At 50.4% G+C, this 21,640-nt stretch overlaps 7 protein-coding genes across 7 annotated transcripts; 3 read left to right on the forward strand and 4 right to left on the reverse strand.

Moving 5' to 3' along the window:
* Positions 1-628: 628 nt before the first annotated feature.
* CTAM01_15614 (uncharacterized protein) lies at positions 629-1,007 on the reverse strand (the record flags this gene model as incomplete). The annotated part of the gene is made up of 3 exons (XM_060531610.1): positions 629-735; positions 796-864; positions 920-1,007. 3 exons carry the CDS (start codon positions 1,005-1,007, stop codon positions 629-631), a joined length of 264 nt encoding a protein of 87 aa, XP_060373790.1.
* A 1,491-nt stretch (positions 1,008-2,498) lies between these two features.
* Positions 2,499-3,240, reverse strand: CTAM01_15615 (NPP1 domain-containing protein; the record flags this gene model as incomplete). The annotated part of the gene is made up of 2 exons (XM_060531611.1): positions 2,499-3,075; positions 3,131-3,240. The coding sequence occupies 2 exons, from the start codon at positions 3,238-3,240 to the stop codon at positions 2,499-2,501; spliced, it is 687 nt and encodes a 228-aa protein (XP_060373791.1).
* Positions 3,241-4,513: 1,273 nt separating this feature from the next.
* CTAM01_15616 (uncharacterized protein) lies at positions 4,514-5,084 on the forward strand (the record flags this gene model as incomplete). Its single annotated transcript, XM_060531612.1, has 2 exons — positions 4,514-4,671; positions 4,730-5,084. The coding sequence occupies 2 exons, from the start codon at positions 4,514-4,516 to the stop codon at positions 5,082-5,084; spliced, it is 513 nt and encodes a 170-aa protein (XP_060373792.1).
* Positions 5,085-8,044: 2,960 nt separating this feature from the next.
* On the forward strand, positions 8,045-8,251 carry CTAM01_15617 (uncharacterized protein; the record flags this gene model as incomplete). The annotated part of the gene is made up of 1 exon (XM_060531613.1): positions 8,045-8,251. One exon carries the CDS (start codon positions 8,045-8,047, stop codon positions 8,249-8,251), a length of 207 nt encoding a protein of 68 aa, XP_060373793.1.
* Positions 8,252-8,784: 533 nt separating this feature from the next.
* On the reverse strand, positions 8,785-10,383 carry CTAM01_15618 (dolichyl-diphosphooligosaccharide-protein glycosyltransferase 48kD subunit; the record flags this gene model as incomplete). The annotated part of the gene is made up of 4 exons (XM_060531614.1): positions 8,785-9,210; positions 9,271-9,974; positions 10,035-10,145; positions 10,242-10,383. The coding sequence occupies 4 exons, from the start codon at positions 10,381-10,383 to the stop codon at positions 8,785-8,787; spliced, it is 1,383 nt and encodes a 460-aa protein (XP_060373794.1).
* A 569-nt stretch (positions 10,384-10,952) lies between these two features.
* CTAM01_15619 (NADH-ubiquinone oxidoreductase 9.5 kDa subunit) lies at positions 10,953-11,308 on the forward strand (the record flags this gene model as incomplete). Its single annotated transcript, XM_060531615.1, has 2 exons — positions 10,953-11,145; positions 11,262-11,308. The coding sequence occupies 2 exons, from the start codon at positions 10,953-10,955 to the stop codon at positions 11,306-11,308; spliced, it is 240 nt and encodes a 79-aa protein (XP_060373795.1).
* Positions 11,309-11,725: 417 nt separating this feature from the next.
* On the reverse strand, positions 11,726-19,859 carry CTAM01_15620 (beige/BEACH domain-containing protein; the record flags this gene model as incomplete). Its single annotated transcript, XM_060531616.1, has 2 exons — positions 11,726-11,758; positions 11,817-19,859. 2 exons carry the CDS (start codon positions 19,857-19,859, stop codon positions 11,726-11,728), a joined length of 8,076 nt encoding a protein of 2,691 aa, XP_060373796.1.
* Positions 19,860-21,640: the final 1,781 nt, after the last annotated feature.

Consider the following 21,640-nt stretch of genomic DNA (forward strand, 5'->3'; position numbering starts at 1 on the left):
TCCTCGAGAGCCTGACGAAGCTGATCTTCGGTATATTGAGGCATTATATATAGAAGAAGACATGTGCAAAAGATGAGCCCATTTGGACGCGAATTGAAAATGTTGTGATAAAAGGAGGTTGGGGGTGGGCATTGGGTTGTGGTGGATTTTCGCGTTTTTGTGGGTGCCAGAAACAGGGGGGTGCCAGGAAGTGGGTATGTTGACTTAATGGTTTGGCAAGAAGTATAACGAATTCGCAAGAATCATACGGAACTTTGGTACAACTTATAGTCTTCTCTCACGAGAGCGGAATATGCATCTCAATCCATCCAATCACTACCCGAGGTAGTTGTTCTCAAGCACTCTGATAATTCGAATATTCATGTACAACCAACTGCGCAAGTGCGATCCATAGTCATCCACCTCCATCAGATAGTGCTCAGCTACCGATGAAGTAGAGCTTGATTATGGAACAATGGAGGAAGGGGCTTCCTTCGTTTTATTATAGAAACAGGTTTCATATGTTCAGGTGCAAATACTCAAGGTGGCTATCGAATTTACAGATATGGGTGTCCAAACAGTCCCTAGATTTCGAACCAGTCTGCTCGTCTCGAATTCTGTAACTATCGATGGCATCATATCATACATCTTACTGCAGATGATCCCAGTCGCCGCACTGTCCCTTGTTCTTCTGACAGTAAGGCCAGGGGTTTCCAAAGTGTAGGCAACGGTATTTCGTCGAAGAGGTAGAATCCGCTGTTGAATTGAGTTAGCCATTGAGTGACACAAATGAAGGAACAGTGATTAGTCGCTCACGCATGCAGTACACAGAAGCCCCGGATCCCGTGTCACACGGGCAGCAATCACGGTTCTTAACACATTCGGCTAGATAATCATACGTTAGAATGCTTATAACCTCTCTGAAGAATACACTTTTTACCGTTGAGATGCCGGTAGTGTTGAGGGTCCGGCTGAGCGCTGGCAAGAGCCACTAGTATAGCCAGAACGTTGCTTGCAGCGAACTTCATCTTGGAAGTTGCTTGGTGTGACGGTATTAATGAGGGGACTTGAGAAACCGACCTAGAGTCAGAGATGAAGGCTAGTGGTCCTACGATAATTGTATCATGATGTCTGCGATCAGAAAATTAAGTATTCATCCCCTTTCTCGTAGAATTGTTATTAATTTGTCTCTGTTGGAGGCAAGAATACCCGCACGTTCCCCACGATCATTCGGCATGACCGGTATGGCAGTATGGGGTTCATATTGGAAGCTTTTGTTAGATAAATGTCTGTTAGATCGTAGGTAAGATTTTAGCTTACCCCGTCGGAGTATTTACCGACTCCTTGGGAGCAGTTGACTTGTATAGTAGAAAATTTGCTAATAGACTGCGAGGCTAAGATTGTGCAGTAAAGTTCCCGGAAGCCATTGCACTTTGTCCACCGATGTTACCTTTCTCGCTAGGGAGGTGAACTACGACTTGAAAGAAATCCCCCTAACAGCTTGGCAGAGCTGAAAGATCCCATGAAACCTTTATAATTGGGATTTCGAATTGAGTCATGTTGTGAGATTCTAGATACACACGTCACCTTTCAGTCGATCAATATTCAGGAGATTGCAGTTGGAGAATTGTATGGTAGCCATGTACGCTCAAGAATTATTTCTAACGCGCAACATTCATTAAAAAGCTCAACATAACCTGAAACTTTCTAAAGGACTTTTATGACACATGATTGAATCCTCGAGGGTGTTCTGACTAGACATTGACTTTGGAAATGGCAGTCTTGACCACCTTTGCTACTACAAAAGTTCCCGAAGTCGCCGACCCGGGAATCGAACCCCGAGAGTCAGCTGCTCACCGCCACTTCCGAGGGGGATCGGAGGGTCCAGTGAGTCCTGTTTTTTCTCTTGAAAAGACACTGTAGAGCGGATCGGTGTTTTGGGATCGGACTTTTGGCCAGATTTCCTCCAATTCGGTTACGCTTCCTAGTTTGTTTTGGTCGCGAGCACTAAACTTGATCGCCATTAACGATCTAGGACGAAACGATTTTTAGTTCTCATACTCTTTCTTCAATCAACTCTGCCTGATAACTACTATTTCAGAGAACTTGAAAAATATTAAAGCTGATTGAAAATCCCACGAATAAACTATAGTAATATGGTGTTCTTCCCGGGACACAACTGCCCACCCTTGAGCGCAAAGTTTCACCTTAGTAGCTATCAACCCTTCTTCAAACAAATCATTCATCTGCAAAAAATGACTCTCAAATGCAACAAATTTGCAGGCAAGGAGCAACATGTATAATAAACCTTGTTCCGATCGTCACCGGTTTGATTGGTGTCTCACGTATGAATATCCTTCGTGATATTGTACCTTTTACGTTGTATGCGATACTCGCATTGCTCTCAGCTCTTCACGCATAACCTCATTACTTGAAACACCCGGACTTGTGTTGGTATGTTTTCATCGAGCGAACGGAGGTGAATTCTTATATTTTTGCAGTACTTGGAAAGGGTGGCGTTAATGAGTGACTTCAGATGGCGCGATGCCTTCCGTACAATCGGTTCCCTCCAGTGGCACATCCGAGAAGAGAGCTCCATGAGCAGCATCTAGGGAAGCCTGAAAGGCAACGTTATTAAACGGTACCTGTGTCTTCTCGTACCTCACATCATTTAATGCCTGCTGAACTACCTTATCAAGAGAATCCCAGCTCACGGGAGTACGCTGGAAAAGTCGACCGTCGTCTCTGCCACTGTAGGGAGAAATGGCGTTGTCATGGATTTGCACATGGAAGGCGGATGTTTGGTCGCCTCTGGCAGAACCCCATGCCTTGTGATCAGTCGTAAAAGATATACCAACGGAACGCAAGTCCTTCATGGTGGCACCATCGCAAGTCGATTTGGCAATCCAGACGACAACACTCGCCCAGTAATGGCGGTGGCCCTCTTCGTCTCCCTTGCCCCAGCGAACCTTTGGGACGTAGTAGCTGTACATTATGCCTCGATGGCCGTTGCTGATTCCTCGTCGAATATAAACCTGAGCTTTGCCGCCGGCGTCGCAGCCGCTTCTTCCGCCTCCAGTAGGCCGTAATCCAGCACTACCGTGTGACTTTAGCTCATGTACCATTCCTAAGATTTGCTTCGCCAACTTACCCGAGAGATCCATCAGCGTTGACAGCAGGATAAGGATCGCAGCCGCCCGAAACAAAAAGCAAAGGGTTGTATTTAGACTCAAGCTGTCCCGCGAACCCAGAGGATGTCATCTGAGGAAGTGCGATGACTGCATTATGGTTGATTGTGGGATGACCTCCATAGTTATCCCCGCCGCGTGGTAATACGGACGTAAGACCGGCTCGTGAAAGAAACCCGACACAAAGCAATAAACCCAAAAACATTGCCTTTTCTGCTTTTCTGACAAGAAGTGGGAAGAGGGTCGAGAATTTGACGATGCTATGCAAGGTATCAGACAGATGGGTGATTGAATGATATAAGTTGGCACTGTTCCCCTTTTCTGCTTTCTGATTCTTCTCTAAGGGGCCACTCTTTCCAATTGATACCCTAACTTTGTGGAGCAATCAAAACGAGATATCGTATAGTGCACAAATTTCTCATGTCCGCAAAGTAGGTAGAGTACACATTTGATTTGCAAACACCAAGCTATCTGGTAATTGCAATAATCTCTCATCAGGTAGGTTTATCGTTCCGGAACTTTGAACGGACAAATTGACAAGGTTTCGCCATGGCTTGAAGGCACTTGACAAGGGCGCTGCTTGTGTAGAATGACTAGAACACTAAAATGAGTAAAAGTAGATCCCATTCCTGTTAGTATTTAGTGGCGCCAGGGTCATCAAGCAGAGATCACACTGGTGAGAGGTTCTAAAGAAGTGAACCCACTAGTCGCAAGCGATTTCTGCGTGGTAATACTGTCTCTTTTCCGCAGCCGGTTGATTGCAGTCCAGCAGAGGCGTAGTCCCATGCATAAGTATGATGCAGAAAAAAAGCCAATGTCAAGACATGAAGTCCCAACCCACGATAAAGTCTCTTAAACGGGGCTTTGTGGAGAAAGGTTGGACGTGCTACATATGTGTCCGGGCACAGCTTGGACCCGCCTCCTGATAAGGTGCACAGCGTGATAGTTAATATAGTTCGGAAATCACCGTGTTGTCAATCTACTGAGCCAAGGAAAAACAACGTTTTAAGTTCAGGACTTGATTCAAGAATATTTTCGTCAGATCAAAAGAATGTTCGTCCTCAAAGAACATCGCAAGGTTCTGTTTCTTGGATTGGAACGATGACCAAGGCTTCGTTATTAAGGTAGACAACTACCCGTCACCATCCCCGCTGAATCCGCCCTTTTCGGATCTCTCGACCACCTCATCTGCAAGGCATTCTTGCAGGAACCAACAAAATATGTGGCTCACCAACATTATTTTACTCTTGACGCTATGCTGTCACACTACCTGGGCCAGGATAGTCATCGGATATCGAACAGTTTCAGAAGTGAGCTTCCTAATGTAGCTCCAGTAGCATCTACTAATGAGCTCTGAACAGGAAGAAGCTACCGAGATAAACAGAAAGAATGCACCATTCAGAGACCCGGACTATGATGATAGCGAAGGGTGGTCCCAACTTGGGAATGGTGTGTATACGACACCAACTCCAGCTGGATGGAGCAGCTATGGGGTTACAAATTGGTACGTCGTTCGTTCTTTTGTTCAGCTAAAATTACTTACCTAGGTAAATAAATTTCAGGTACTGCGCTATCAAGGCGGATGAGGATTTGTTTGCTACCGCAACCAAGGCATGGATTCCTTATGCCGATTACTACGACAACCGTCTCTGGAATCAAGGAGAAAGCACCATCACAGGCTACATCGAGGATTCGCTGAACGAGGAACCAGATAAAACGCTCCGGTTATCTTACATAGGAGGTCACGGTTATCATGAGCAGATGCTCATTCCAACCGAGATGGTGAACTCTGATGCTTTGGACTTCTATGCACAATGCTTTGAAACTAAGCAAGAGTTGTTGGATTATAGCGACGAAGTGGTCAATTATGCCACTTGGTCTAATGTCGTTGGGTACAAGGGGAATCCTAGGAAGTAAGTGCTTCTACATAGGTACAGCGGATCGTTCGATGAGGAATTAGCCTTAATCAGAGCTTAAGCCTTGGTCAGGATGACCTTCGTATAAAGTTTTTGCATGGAATTTACTTCGCGTGAGTTATTGTAATCGTTTTTGTTGTTGTCATCTGTAAGTCCTCTCGATAATTTCCATTTCGCATAAATATCAGATGTCAATATCAATTTTTGCAGGGCGTGGTTGGCCGCTTAACAATGGAAAGTTCTTGACTTCTCGCTCACACATTCGTAGTGTAACTCAAGCTATGTTAAGTATAGTCTAGGATTCTCTAACTGGATATATTTAGATAGCTTTTAAAATAGAGGAGAACCCATGTCGTATAGTCACAATACGAGCATCGACGCTAAATGTAGAGAACGGTTGTCTATTGAAAGTAGGAAATGGCCACGAGGTTCGCCCTGAAATAGAGGGTGCAAGCGAGTGTGGACCTCGGTGATCATGCAAACGAGGCCACGTGACATGCGGTGAGGCCAGGTATGGTAGAAGCCATCACGACAACCCTCGTGTAGGGTCGTGATCGATCCATTCCCTTATTCAGTCTTGGCGATGCCAGCGTGGGAAGTGGAAGATTGATAGTCACATCCCCCTGCTCTTAGTGCAATCATAAAGCAGCCTTTGACTGGAGCCGAGCTAGAGATCAGTGGTATAGACGCGATTGAGTTTGAATGGGTCAGAGATAACATCCTTATAGCTGATGTTCTCATTGTACTGGGACTCGGCACCGGCCAAGATTCCCTTTTGGATGATACGAACTGGAATGAGAAAGCGAGGGAAATCCTTCTCATTCAAATAGCGATGATTTGAATGGTATGATGGTTGACTTCAGCTAGGTACATTCGTAAAAGCAATATCTATCTATCTAGGGACTCGCATGTTCACCGGTAGTGAGCGGAAGTCTTGGCAATCCGCAACCCCCAACCATAGTCAGGCGAAGAATTAATTGATTTAGGTGTGTCGGCGAATTACCGTTCCCATCCTTTCGGTGCGATGTCTCGAGATGGTCGACATACAAGAGGAACTGTAACAAGCTGCCGATTATAGCATACCCATACAGGCCATGCAAGTCTCGCTCACAAGTCTCATTCTCAAAATGCATATGTGATCGAGGCTGGCTACTGTAGTTCCACAGAAGAATGCAGAATGATTAAAGTCGACAAGATGCAATGCGAGAAATCAATGTGACTTGCCCCCTCCGGCTACGGGTTGCGTTGACCCAATCCCTAGACTTAATTAGCCTGAGACGCAGGCTTCAAGAAATGTGCAAAAGCGTTGCGAGCTGATGATTGAGATCAAATATCGCGATTTCGAGCTACATATGGATGACCTCGCTGCAGCATTCTCCCACGATACATTACGTTTCTGGGTCGCCGACGAAACAGAGTCTTTGGTCACTCTCTTCACAATTAACATCTCCAGGCTAGCGGCAGTCTGCGATGGGAAGCAGAAGATGAGCGCCAGCTCGAAGATGCATACAGAGACATGGCCACTCAATTGTTTGTTGCCATCTGATTATCGAAGAATTCCTCCGAGGAAGCATAGCTCTTCTGACACAGAGTCTGTCAAGTCTACACATCGACGGAAAGCCATGCGATTGGTCCGAGTTTGCGGCCATTACGGGTAGTGGGGGAAGGGAGGAATCAAGACCATTAATGTTGTGAACAGTAATGAGAACGTTGACGTCAGTCAGAGCAGAGTTGCCAACTCTGCTGAGCGTGGTACACTTCAAAACCACATTTTCCAACGCAAACATCGTATGTCGAAGCGACAACCCTTACGGAGGTTTCTCATATGTTTGAGTCTTGATACTAATTCTTCCGCTCACGGCAAAAGTTGAAAGAGAAAAGGCTAAAGCACGATCCACTATTCTTCGAGGTAGAATAATCAGTACCGTTGATGGATACTCCGGAGAAGATCAGACAAAGTTCGCCGGTACGTATTGACGATCCGGGTTGCTTCCACCATACGAACAGTGACGGTTCTCAAGCAATTGAAATTTTCTCTTTCCCCTGCACCGTTTGCGAACCTTGCTCCGGCATCTTCATGGCACCTATGGGGCTGAATATGTCGACTACGTTTAAGCCCTTACTCGGCTCATATGATGGCGGGAGCCTATCGGCAAGCCATCTTCAATTCAAATAGTCCCCGTAGTCCACAAAATCTGTCCGTGATGAGCAGCTTCCTCAGCCTTACAAACAACTGACTAGAACGGTCTGATACGGAGTGACTATGAAAGACAACCGTTGGGGGTTTTATTGGAAGCGAGTCTTAATCACAGTTCAGCAATTGTTCATAATGAAGTTCGTACTGATTCAAGGGTGCAAGGTTGCTATAAGGTACTTCGGACCCCACGCACCAACCTGTTCAGAATAGAACGTGATGAGATGGTCTACTTTATCAGACTAATAGAAAGTGGCTTTGATTTGAAGTTCAAAATCGTTCTCGTCATTGTTTAGATTTCAGTTGAATGGGAGAGATGAACTCTAGAAAGCTTTTGTCATCATCCGAGTCAAGGGGGCGGGAGGTTCAGGGCGCTGACCAATAGAGGCACAGCTTATATTCTCTTGGCCATTCTTACTGCCTGATACGGCAAGTCGAGGAGCCACTTCGCCGCTACTTACAGCCGCGAAGATCGACAATACTCGGTGCCCGGCGCCTTGGTCATAACGATTGCGGATGACGACTGACGTCAATCCGGCATTGATGGGTAGGTAGTATCCACGAGTTGACCTTGATCGAGGCTTTGCTCACCGCAAGGAGATGTAGAGAGAGATAAAATAAACTAAATGGCGCCTCCTCGCTGGCATGCTCTCGCTTCGCTAGAAACAAAAACCAAGTTGATATAGTTTATTGCAACATCACGCCTAAAACACCTAGCAACTAAGGCTCTATCATCTACAAGGATTCAAGTCGAATAAACAAAGACAATGGGCTCCTTGAGCAGCAAAAACAGTGACCCCTATTGGTGGGGCTACATCGACGACGGCAAGGGCTGGACGGCGCGCCCCAAATCCGAATACATGAAGACGCCGGCGTACAACAAGCAGCTGCGCCGGCAGATGATGCAAGAGTCTCTGGCAAAGGGCGGGAGTGGTCATATTTCTATGGCGGAACAGTCTCGGAAACAGTGGTAGCATTTGCTTCATCGAGGCCTTCACGGGAAAGCCTCTGCAGATTAGGTCTTCATGTTCTTAATCTGGTTAGAATGGTGCTGCAGCTTTGCTCGAGGCATGCCAGGTGCCAGAATCTATGTACTTCATTTCATCGCACATTCGATGAAGCCGTTCTGAAGGAGATTGTCGGTTCGTTGATGTAATACAGCCATCCATTGTAGACGCTGCTCAAGGCCAAATTCTACAACAAAGACGAAAGGGAAGATGAAGGGGTAATCGGGACAACCATAGCAAGACACTCTAAACGTAAAAGTCATTTGATACCTAAGCTTTTGGCCCCCTTCACATCAGGAGGCTATCCTATAGCCAGATGTACACTACAGTTACACGCTCCAGACCACATCACATGGTCTTGAAATCCAGGTCTCATTTTGTGCTCGCTTTCTCTATCCCGAGGTTCCCATGAATGAATCGTGGCCTACCACAAAATCCTCATATCTGTATCTGCATATCCTCGTTCTTCAACTCAAAGAACCCCCTCCAACTTGAGATATTTACTGCGTCTTCTTGGTCGCAGTCGCAGTGCCGGAAGGCGCACTGTACATCCACACAGCCGAGAACAGCACAAAGCCGGTGACGGTGGCGAAGATGCCAGACAACCAGGGCCAGGCGCCCGAGATGACGTACGAGCGAGGCCACTCGTCGTGGGCCATGTGGCGGACGGAAACGGTGTTCTTCTCCTCGACGTTGGTGAAGAAGGGGCGCTTGTAGTTGACCTTGAAGTTGAAGATGCCGTGTTGGTCAGGCAGGATGAAGGACGTGGTGTAGGTGGTGGCGTCGGCGGTGCTGGTCTTGGCAGCGAGCGGGATGCGGTGGAAGGGGGAGAGCATGCTGAACTCGAGCTGGAGGTCGTCACCACTGGGGACAGTGAAGGGGGTCCACTTGTCCCAGGAGTACTCGGAGACGGAGATGGAGTAGGTCTGCTCGGGAGGTTAGCCTTTTCTTGTTCTTCCCTGAGCATCCAACTCAGAATAACTTACGACTTCGTTCTTAATGCGGTAGAGCTCGGGGTTGGTCTCGTTGGCAGCCTCGTTGAGGTAGTGCTCAATGTTGTTGACGCGAAGGACACCAGTCTCCTGGAAAGTCCAGCCGGCAACTCTCTTGGCAAACTCGCGGTTCCAGGTCTTGACCTCCTTGCCAGCAGCCGCGGGCTTGATCTTGGCGTCGAACCACTTGTCGCTCAGCAACTCGGCAGATCCAACGAGAGTAAAGCGGGCGCTGTTGCGCGCCTGGAAGGCGGAGACGAGAGCCAACTGCTCGCCGGCGGCAAACAGGTCGCTAGCGTCGACGACCTCGGCCTGCTCCTTGGGGTTGTAGCTGTAGGCCGTCTTCGGGGCGCGCAGGATCGGGGTGAGAAGCTGGCCGGCACCGAGGACATGGCCAACGCCGTTGGGAAAGGCAATAACCTCGCCGTCCTCGTGGAAGAAGTTCTTGACGCCGGCGCGGGGCGACTTGGGGGCGGGGATGGCGAGCACGTCGTGCTTCTCGGAGGCGCTGACGGTGTCGTAGTTGAAGTGGTCAACGACGAGGCCGGTACGGTCGGCGGGGAGGGCGATGTCGAGCTCGGCCAGGAGGCTCACGATGGAGGTCGGGACGGTCGACTCGGAGGAGAGGGACAGCAGGATGTTGCCCTTGGCGTTGACGAACTGGAGGAGAATGTTGGGGGTCAGGTTGGGACCGAGACCTGGAGATGCCATTGTAAGTATAGACTCCATAGATCTCGAACAGCAATTGAGTCGCATACCCTTGCTCTTAGACGGGAAGAGCAGAACGTGGTCGTAGACACGCTCGCCGAGCTTGAACAGCTGCAGAGACTCGCTCTTGGGGGTCTCGTATGAGATGCTGAACCCGCGGCCTGATTTGATCAATTGGTTAGCTAATCGCATTCTCTCGTCTTTCCATTGCTCTCATTCACGAGATTTTGCATGATCTCAAATAAGCTCCGACGTACTTTCCAAATCTCCGAGGAACTTGGAGTATCCCTCCTTCTCAGCAACATCGTCGAGAATTGCCAGAAGCCGGCCGCCAGTGACGCTAACAGCGTGCACAGCGGCAGCCAGAAATAGCAGACAAAGCGAAAGAAGAGACCGCATGATTGACAAAATTCAATGGATAAATCGTAGGAGGAGGGGTGGTGGATTGGGAGGTTCAAGAAGAAAAAAAGACAAAGTTGGGCGCACAGCTGGGGTGCGTTGCGTTGCGTAGCTGGCTGCGCGGGAGAGCTTGACATGCACTTTTGGGATCCGGTGCATGTGTCTTGAAGCTTGGGGATACGTAGCCGTTGCCAAGCTAAGGTAGGTAGTGGTCGGAGAATCCCCGGGAGGCGGGTGGGAGGTCCATTCCTAAGACCTGAGGTGCCTGGCCTGGGCTTCCCGTCTCGCTTTTCAGCAGGGGTACGTACCTACCCGCTGTGTGCCTCAAGACGTGCCTCAAAAGGGCAGGTTATTCCGACGAGGTTTATCCGACCCTGGCCGGGCCCCGGGACTCTTGCGGCTCCATTCTGAGCTTCGGTCATCGTAGAAAGACGTCCGCCGCCAGCGATAGCAACAATCATTTGACGACACACCATACGGTCAATTGAGTACGTTACGGCGAGCAAACGCATCGTCGCCTTCTGTAATTTAATCGCATGGCTAATTGTCAATTTCACAGTACCTAAACAATGTCCTCCGCCGCATCTCCCCGATTCTGGGCCGGGCCCATTCGCTACTGCCGCTGGGCATCCCGCGAGAAGCCAGCCTACTTCTGGTCCGTCGTCCTCGGCGCCCTCGGTCCCATCCAGCTGGCCGTCGTCCCTCCCGTCAGAAACTTCATTGGCGACTACAACGCGCCCCCCATCCCCGTCACATACCCTGGTGAGTCTCGAGAAAACGAAAACACCGCGAAACCGATAGCGCTGGCTTCCCTCCCTCTTCGCGAGGAACATGGAAAGGAAACAGACGCAATGCTAACGACGCTGGATATTACACAGTTCCCGCAGGACCTAGAAAGCAGCTGACGGGCTATGACGACGAATGAACCCCCGCCGCGAGACAAAATCTAGAAAAATCCAAAACATTCAGATGAGGAAGGAAACCTTTGTAAATATGAACGGCGTTCGGGCTCTAGACAGCGAACAAGGGATGAAGTGGCTAATCGGGCGAGCTGCTGAACCGAAGCTACAACTTGCGGCTCGCGGGTTGGAACTTCCACCCAGGAGATGATCTGTTTTAAGGCTTATGCTGTACACTACCAGTCACGCGAAGTTGCAATTCACTCGTGGCCCACCTCAAGTCGTTCAAATGCGGCCATGATCATTTACCAAGCGAGACAGAGCGAGAGAGAGGACGCCAATTCTATGCTAGCCTAGTAGAAATCCGCTATGCCCCCTTATAAACTTGATCGGATGCGATTGCCACCCTTCCCATAACTTTTGTTGCCGGCAATGGCCAGACTCTATCTGTCCCGCTGGACAAGGTTCCACTCGTACTGCGCAACCGCGTTAGAAACCGTAAGCTCTGTAAAGCGAAAGGTTGTGTAAACTTACCACTCGCCCATCATCATCTCCTGTGTAGACGCATTGCGGCATGGGCGTGATGCAAGTAATGCCTGCGTCGTAATTGGCTCCCACTTCTGATCGTGGATCGGTATGGTCCAAGCGGCGGAGCAGCTCCAATACCCACTTCCCGTTCTTGACGCACTTCTTCCACACGTTCACACGGCCTCTCTTGTGGCCGGTGAAGATCAGGCAATTCTCAACCCACTCGTCGCCAGCACTTTCGTAAAATGCACATGAGTGAACATAGTCGTCAGGTTCCGCGCACACATTCTGGTCGACGAGGACTGTCCCGTTAAGGGTGTACAAGATGAGGTTGGGGCCGGATCCAAGCATGATCTCGCCTGAGACGTCATTGATGCGGGCGCACTCCACGGGCCGCGAGAGAGGCAACTTGCGGATGAACTCTAGACGGTTGATATCCCAGAGGAAAGCCTGGCCATCCGTCGACGCCGACACAAACGTACTGAAGGACTTTGACACGGCTATGTTCGTCACGGGAGCCCGGTGACCAAAGAGCGACGACCGAGGCAAAAGATCAACTACTTTCCCAGGCGCTGTCTGCACAGCGTATACGGAGATGACGCAGTCTTCTCCCGCTGTGATGAGCGTCTTCGAGTCTGCAAAGATGGCGCAAGATAACTGTCCAATGTGGAGATTCTCAAATAGTCCCGCGGGCTTGTGGCCATCAGCAAAGCTCTCAGTAACAGTCCTGTCAGGCTGTCTTACCTTCCGGTTGTCGCTGAAGAAGAAGCGGACACTGTTATCGGCATAGCCCCATTCGAGGAACTTGTCGTACGGAGCAACGTTCAGGCGGAAAGGTGAGGCACATATGAGGCGGTCTATCTTTGGCGAGTAAATCAAAGTTGCTACTCTCTCGTGGGATTCTGGGACTTTCGTTAGTTGAGACCAACCTGTGTTGGAATGAAGCATACCGAGCAGCGGGTGGGATAACCTAGTCAGAGCATAGACCGAGGTATCCAACCGCCGTATTGGGCAAGAAAAGTGCTCGCGGCCAGGATGAGACCTAGTGAACACCTGGTGAGGAGTTTGGCCAAAGTTGTGGATGACGCCGGCAGTAATACGCCTCTCTTGAGGATCGCTAATGTTGTCCAGATCCGTTGCTCCACGGTACGAGAGATGATGGAAAACATTGAGGTTGTCTACAGCTGCGTCCCCTCTCTGCTTGTACCCAAATATCAGGTCGATCCAGTTGTGCAGGTGCTGGCTGACGTAGGGACTCTCAAGTGCTTCGCGATGCTTGGCAATGAAGATCTTGGGGTCACCCTTGGCCCAGGGAGGCAGGACAACATTATTGACCTTTGCTCCTGTGCTTTCGCGATTGCCAAAGTTATACTGATTGATGTTCGTCAAGAATTCTGGGAGGCAGAAGAATTCCGGAATCAGCTCTCTGACATCGGCCTTGTTGTCGCACGAGGCAGACTTCCACGCGTGAGGAATCGACTGGAACAGACGGTCGGCGTGATCAAACGATCCGCCTTGAAGGAGGATATAAGACTGAACGAAGGGTGGAAGGCGAATGAGATATGACGACACGATCATAGCTGACGAGTAGTGGGTGCCGTAGTGGAACGGAGTTTCACCTATCTCTGCCAGGGCATCGTACGACTCCCTGAACCCGGACACACGGCCAGCGGTCTGCGCGCCCATCGGCTTTGAGAGGTCTCGGAAAGTTGCCGGATCGTTCAGATTGAGCTCCTCGCTCGTATAATCCGCGAGAACCCAAGGGAAGACGGGGTACTGAGTTAAGTCGTTGAATGTACGTCCTGCCATCGTATTGACCAGCATCAGGTAGTGGAAGTTGGACATTTCTCCCTTCTGCCACTTCTTCATGGCGGGATTCCAAGGTGTGGAGTTGAAGATGCTTCCAAACTTCGAACCAAAGCCTTGGGGCATCTCTTCTGAGACCTTCAGCGCTTCAAGACGCCAAGCATCCTCGGGATTCGGAAGTGAACTGGCGGAGTTTGTATGCGGCGCCTTGTTCATTAGCTTGCCAAAGACCTCGTCTCTCAGGATCGGGTTCATGGACGTCAGTAAGTAGCTGCGTCCATCTGTAAAGAAGACCTCGATCGCGACGTCTCGGAAAAGGAATCTTCTCTTGGAGATACTGATCACATCATGCCATCTCCAGCTGCGAGATTCTTGTTCACTCCGGCTTGAGCTCTGGCGTTGCTCCGTCGTTTTGGCGTCTGTGATGATCTCCGAGAAAGGGTCTCGTTCCTCAGGAGGTGCCTGCCAGGCATTGACAATCTCTCCAGAAGCACACTGGAAGACGTTGTCCATGATATATAAGGCATCCTTGCCAATGATGAGAATTCCCTCACATCCCTCAAGACCGACGATGCGGGAGATGTTGTAAACGGCTTGGACTTGGTCACCTTGTTCAAGCCGCCTCATAACCTTGCGGTTCTTGTCCTCGAAGCCATCGTCGCCTTCGTTGGCATCGTTCGGATCGTCAACAAGCTCAAAATCTTCTTCGGCTCCTACGCCGGACTCGTTTGCCTCCGCGTCCTGGTCAACATCCGGCGGGGTATCGGGGTTTTCTGCACCATCGAGGCTCGGAATAGATTGTACACGTGATGATGCCGGTGTAGCTGACTTGATGGGCGACGGTGCGATCTGCGCGGGGGCCATAGCAGTGTTGACTTTCAGGGCTGAAGGAGTGGAGGGCTCTCCTGCTCTCCTCTTCGGTTGGTAGTCTGAATTCTTCTTGGAATAGTCAGGCAGAAGCCTCAGACGCATCCGGTTGCGTCCTTCAGTCCGATCAAGCTTCCACTTAAGCTGAGCTTGCTCGCTGAACACAGCACCCGGGCGTCGCAGATCATTGTCCATCTTGACAAATGCCGCACCCAGGAAGGCCATATCATCCTGCTGGTCTTGCGTCAGACGCTGATGCTTGAAGTGCTCGCTGGTAAAGATGCTCTTCATCCAGGCCCCGTTCGCCATGTCGTGACGGAGGAGGATGTTATCCACGGTAAGTGCCTCCATCTGCCATGCTTTCAGTCGATCTCTGCGCTTCGCTAATCGGAACTTAGCCGAATCAACCGTTCGCTGGTTTTCAACAACGACAAACTCCTCCCAGATCTTTGATATGCCACCAAAAAAGAATGCATCAAGTGACGCACGGTGCTGGTCCACCCATTCGATGAAAGCCTCGTCGTCGATTTCGGTGAGCTTAACAACGAAATCTTTCGTCAGGTGCTGCTGGTCTGGTGCTACACATTGTCTGAACAACACCTTGGATTCATGGGGCTTCTGGACAAGCATGATGCGCATGATCGTAGCTGCAGCAGACCTGATGGATGTTCGGGGATCAACCAGCTTCGAGTACAATTGATACCAGAACAGCTTCATGTACTCCTCCTCATTCGCAAGGCAGCCCAGAATCGGAGCTTGCCAGTAGAGAATGTTACTCATGAATTCCTTTGCGCTGGCGTCCGGCGTGTCTGGATCGTCCAGTTCTGAAAACCGCAAGAGAAGAAGCTTCAAGAATGATTGACGGATGGTTCCAACGGCTTGACTGCATAGGCGAACGCTTTTCATTGTCGATACTTCGGACCTTTGTAGATACTCCAGCACCATGCCAGCGAACTCTAGCATGGGCTCAGTACCGTTAATGAACCAGCCCTCAAAGATGGTATCGGTGACGTGCGCCGCAAGTCTACCCATGTTGGTAAGAACCTTAGGCTCGCTGAGAACCTTCTGATTCGCTTGGACATGGCTTCCAAGTTGTTGAAGCGTCTTTCTCAGGACAAAAGACTCGAAATAGGCTTGATGCTCTTGGAAACCTGGCGGGATCTTGAGGAAAAGACCGAAGCCAGGGAACTCTTTGCGCGTGAAGACTTGATCTATAAAGACACTGACGACCAGATCCACCATGCTGTCAAGTGTAGCGCTGCTTGACTGTTGAGAGGCGACCTTCTTCTTCGGTGACATAACAGGTGCAAATCGGACCGGGCTCGGGGCCTGAGGTGATGTTTGATTGGTGAGCAGAACGAAACCAGATGCTTTCCGCAGAGGTGTTCCACGAGGGTTCCCTGCCAAAGCAGCAACTGCATCTGTGCTCGTCGTCCGCACGATGGGGCCAGGCTGAGAGCCGGCAAGCGGGCGAATCATCACATCCCCGCCCTCAAATGTCAGAGCTGAATCTCGAGAGTTGAGCTCCGTGTCTGGCGTGACAGCATCGGTGCTAACGATGATGGGATAACACGCCCATAAGAGATACCTCACATACTCAGACGTCAATGCGAAGTCCTTGAAGTCGGCTGACCGGGAGTGCAAGTCTGCCAGGAATCGGATGACAGTCAATAGCATGGGCGCGTGGTTTGAAATCCGCTCGCTATCACGCGGGCCATTCTCTGATACTACGACGAAAGTCAGCATTGTCATTCCCGTGCATAAAGGCAACGACTCACTTCTCGCATCTAGACCCCTAGTCTCCATGGACTTGGCCCGGGGCCGGGTTTCTAGGCCTTCGAATCCGCTTGCTTGAAGATGATGTGACTTTTGAGGAGAATTTGGGTCCTCCTGATGCTTCATGACATCCTTCAAGCCATGTTGTAACATTGAAGTTATGACTTGCAGACATTCAGGATAGAGAACGCGAGCTCTTCCAAAGGTTTCAAGTAAGCTGGAAAACTCGAAGTTGCGTTCCAAATCCACGTTCGCCACGTCAAGTCCGAATAGGATGCTGAAGCAGATTGGCCACAGGGAGGGAATGTGCCACCAGCGTTTAAGTCGATGCGCCATGATGGTGAAGCCACCAGTCTTACCGGAGAACTTGGCCGTGTACGTGGAGCCGTGCGTGATGAGGAGTCTGGCCAGGATCTTGCTGCCATATACTACCGTTTCGGGATCGTCGTTGGCCAAGAGATATAGCAGCCACTGGTCCATACTCAATAAATATAACTGTTTATCCTTTTCTCCAAATGGTGGTCTCACCTTGTTCGTCACTGTTCTTGCAAACTTGCGGATGTTGGCCAGGTTGCCCTTTTCGCAGAGCAGGTTTGAGTACATTCCCAGAATCTTGGCACCGAGTTGTTTCTTGGTCAGGAACCGGGAGGGGGACGTATTCGATGTGGTATTGGAGTCGAAAGTTGCCCGCCGGGCATATCCGGTCGTGGGTGTTCGGGCTGTGGCAGACACAGGTCTTGGTGACCTTACCAGAGAGGCTGTTGGCGAGTGGAAGGCATACGTGATGAACAAGGCTAGTGACCTGTGCACCTCTGCTGTGTAGTTGCATTTCACCAGTTGCTCCAAAGCAGCCATGAAGTGCGGTTGCACCTCCTCGGATATCGATTCTGCTTTCATCGCGTCGAGCAGCCGTTTGACGATTCCTTTCATGTCGCTTGTCAGCAGTGCCGATGGCTTTGATCTGAGGGTCGACCCACTCATGCGCATTAATCTCCTGCTATTAAATTGATGATACTTGCTCTTCACTGAGAATGTCACGAATTGCTTGTAGTATAGCTCTTGGGTGATGGAGGCTGATCGTCTCCAAGTGTCGAAATCGATAAGCAGAATGCGGTACGCCAGAGGATTCACAATGAAGGACTCCAAAGGCTCTGCATGGTTATAGCCCACAAATTCGAGGACAAGGCTTAAAAGCTGGAAACTCAGCCTGTCCCGTTCTTCACTTGAAATCGGTAAGCGTAGATTGGCGCTGTCAGCACCCAAGTTGACGGTATAGCCCAGTTTGGCTCTGAGAAGCATGCCGAGGATAGCGTAGCCATTATCACGCTCCATCGCCTCGCTGTTTCTCCAGCTCTTTCTGATGCACAAAAACGTCATCTCGACCGCTCGAACAGTTTCTTCTACTGAAGTCGCCCTTTCAACAATTTTCAGAGCCAAAGGGGTGAAGCCTGCAAGGCGCCAGAAGTTGTCGTCGAAATAGGAGGGCATCACCACCACGGGATTGCCAGATAGAACAGCAACACCTTGGGAACGTGCGAGTGCATCCAGAAGGCATGGCAGGGCAGCGTTAATTGCAATGGCTGAACCGCTTCTATGGGTCATTTGAATGAGATTCGTTGCTGCAGGCCGAGGCAGTGCACGGTAAAGCTGGGTATCTTGATAAACACCATCTTCTCTGAAGACACCTGTTGGGAGTATGCTCAGTAGAATCTTGCTTTCTGGGAGGAGGCTGCCAGCCTTGTCTCTGATGGCTCTTATGATATCGGAACTCTCATCTCTTCCAGGATGGAAAACCTCGTTTCGTAGTCCTAGGCTCGCCGAGGCCTCGTAAGTCTGGAAACCGCCTAGGCTATCTTGAAAGTTGCCCTGGTATTTTGGGGAGAGTCCGTAGTGAACAGCCAGGAAGTCATCGCTTAGGGCGTCTTCAAAAAGATGGGCTGAAGCCAAAGACCATTTCGAAAAGACCAGACCGGGACCAACTTGGCTGGAAAGATCTCTTGGAGTTCCTAGGAATGCCTGAACAGGATGTTGCTTTGCGTTCGTCGAAGCAAATGATGCGAAGCTTTCGGTACTAGCGTTGGCGAGTGGTGGCGGCGAAGGGTATGCACACTTGATCTGCTCAACAAATTCGCCGTTGACGTATAGTGAGGCTTTGCTTGCAGTCATTGTTTTTGGCCGTCTGTGAACAAGGGCAATATGGTACCATTGCTTATCCTTGAATGACATCCCTTTGAACCTGACGCTTGGTCGGCTGGAAGTGACCGAGGTCTGTAAGATGAAGTTGCGTGTATCTCGCTCAAGATACATGAGGAGAAAGCATGTCTGACTGGCATCAAAGACGCCAAAGAGGGTTGTATGTGAGTTGGGGTCAAAACGATCCACACGAATCCATGCCGTAAAGGTATAGCCTGGAGATGAGCTGGGAGGAAAAGACCGGCCGAGGGTGGGTAATTCGATGGACGAGTGGCCGTGCAAGGAGAGGTCGAATTGAAAGAAGGGCGGGCCGCTATACGTCGAAGTCATCTCCAAGCAGAACTCTGAGGCTTCCGGCAATTTGCTCGCCAGTAAGAACTGGGTGTCAGCGGGCTGGTTGAATCCCAAGTACATGAGCTTTTTGCACATGATGAGGAGCTTGTCCTTCTCTGCTTGGTCGAGTTTGGCGACGTGGCTGAACAGGACGCGGAGGAATCGCGATAATACTCCAGTTGCGTGGAGAGCTGCGAGGTTGAACATCGAGACGGAAACTGCGCTGGACATGATCTCCAAGACAACCATTGAGCAAGAGTTGGCTGGCATATCTTGCGCTCGCGGAATAGACTCCCAGAAGCCCACGACAGCACGCAAAATTTCAGGATTTCTGAAGAAGGCCCGTTTCTGCATGCCATCGCGCACTGCCTGGATTACGTCCTTTCGTTCTGGAACTTGCGGCGTTTTTGGTTGCTGAGCATCGTCCTCAGGGGGCTCCTCTGGATCTGTCGAGTTCTTGGCATTTTCGTCCTTCGGTTCTGAACTTGTCGCAACCGACTGGCATATGGCGTCCATAGTCTTGTCCCCGAGTGAGAATGCTAGCAATTTCCCAAACATCTGACAGTTGGTCCACAGATCAGAGTCGCTTCCACCAAGGCCAACGCTGGCAATAGTCTGCTCGAGAGCCTCCCATCCGCCTCCTTCCACCCTGTGGCGAAAGTATCGCTTGTTCCCTGGATGGTCCAAGAAGGCAGCGGCAAAGACGTCCAAGACAGCTTCGAGCAATCCAAATAGACCTTCTTTCTCTTCTTTGGTCCGGCGTTGGGGGTTGTAAAAGCCCGAGTAGGATCTCAGCACGTCGAGGAGCCTGTTAAACCCGTGTAGGTGCCTAAAATCGTCTTGGGGCGGGCTCGGGGGTTCGGTCGCGGCAATGTGCTGTCGAATCTGACGGAGGCTCTTGATGAGCACGGGAAACTCGGGATATCCATTGTTGGTTCGCCGTTGTGTGCTGGACGTGAGTGTATCGAGGAGGCCGCGCAGGATTTCGAGAGCTTTCGAGTTGGCGGCGCTTGACGATCTGGAAGACGCCGAAGTCGACGAGCGATAACGCCTCGACACTTGTAAGGTCGACATGTTTGATTATTGCTACTGGAGCGTTTCCCTCATTCCAAAACGTTCAATCCCAGCACCCATCGAGGGTCCAGGCAACGGTCCAAGCTAGTCGGCATCGAAAGTGGGATGCGGCGTGGGATCGAACGGCAGCTCGCAGCTGAGGGTACCGGTCGGTGGGGGATTCGAGTAGTATGTGTAGTGGATGTGTGGGTGGAGGTTTGAGGTGGTGGAATAGTACAATCTCAAGGTAAGGAAGAAGCCGCAATTCTCGAATATCTTGATAAAAAAAAAAAGTGTGATTCACCTTGAACTTGCTTCGATTTCCCAGTGTTACAGCTACGCGTTATCGCAAAGACGGAGTCGGAGCTGATGCTTGTGAGTGTCAGCCTCGAGCAGTGAAGTGTGGCTTGCACCGCTCTCAGTGGCCGCCTTGTCACGCACAAGCAGGAAGGAACGTCTGACGTGCCGGCCGCGTTGGGAAGGAGTGGGGTAGGAATGGTGGCGGTGCTGCAGCAGCTCAGTCATTGTGGACGGACACCGACACCGCTAAAAGATGATGCAGCTCAGTGAGCTACTCCACTGAAGTAGACCAAACGTCCATGTTCAGCTTGGGGGACCCCGTTACATTGCGCAGAGACGATGGTGACACGCCTTGCCCCCATGCTATTCATGGAAACAGCTCACACTGCGCGAGACGGATGTAAAGCACACAGTGAGAGCGATCTTACTTGGCTTTCTTGGTCTTCATCTTCACATGCGAGGTGACTTGATGTCCTTGTATACGTTGATGACGCCCTTTTGAATAAGAGTTCACGTTGTTTGCTACCTACCTCACTGCCAGAGAGCTCTCAGTACTCCGTATTGCTGCGGGTATCTGCAGTGACATGTTCTACGAAGTACTCCGTACACAGTAAAATGCGAGCCTGGCTCCGAGCTTACTATGTAGCTGAGCTTCAGAAACAAGGTGCGTCTTAGTGCAGATAAACCCTGGCTTATCGCGGCCAAACTGAGATGTGCAGACAAAGATACGGATAGCTTCCGGTTCTAACACTAACAGTGGACTGGGATCATCAGAGTGGACCCCATGAAACATTGTTGCTTCATCCCATTCGGGCACGCTCTCAGATATAGACACCAAGGTATCTCTATAGTCAAGTACCGAATCAATAGAAGATGGATGCTGTGCCCTTTGGTTGGCAGCTCGGACGCCAAGTACCAAACTGACGCGAGTTGTCTTGCTTGCCTAGGATGACGAAGAATACCTACCTACTAGGAGGTAGCCCGCTTGGTGTACATATCCGTACATGAATGCATACTCGCTCTCAACTGCATAATCGCTAAAGGTAGCTGGAGGGTTGAAGAGAACACCCTCACTGGTGCATGAAACCCACCAGCAAAAGCTAGAAAGACCTCAAAGACATAGGAACACGAATCAGTCAACGGCGGCCTATCAGTCTTTCTAGCTCTTTGAGTCAGTGGCCAGCCCTCAGCGCTAGATGGCTATGACAATGCAGGTAAACAAAAGACAGAGAGTCGGTCAACTGCCCATGTGTCATGACTCCGTCGACCGGGATTTGCTTGGGCGATCATCGGCTCAGGCGCTGGCCATCCTTTCGGAGGAGCATTGCTGCATCTGGGAGGAAGCTTAGGCGGCATGCGTGGTTTCAGTCTGCCTCTTCCCCAGCTCTTCGACACCGAGACATGGACAAGCTTGGTGGGTTGTGAAAGCACTGAGAATAGTCGCGAGATATTCTCGCAAGGCGATGATGCTTACCGACATGTTCGCCGAAATGGTGTCGAGC

The sequence above is a fragment of the Colletotrichum tamarilloi genome (genome assembly GCF_030869305.1).
Source record: "Colletotrichum tamarilloi strain Tom-12 chromosome Unknown Scaffold_170.1, whole genome shotgun sequence".
In the NCBI taxonomy this organism is placed as follows: Eukaryota; Fungi; Ascomycota; class Sordariomycetes; order Glomerellales; family Glomerellaceae; genus Colletotrichum; species Colletotrichum tamarilloi.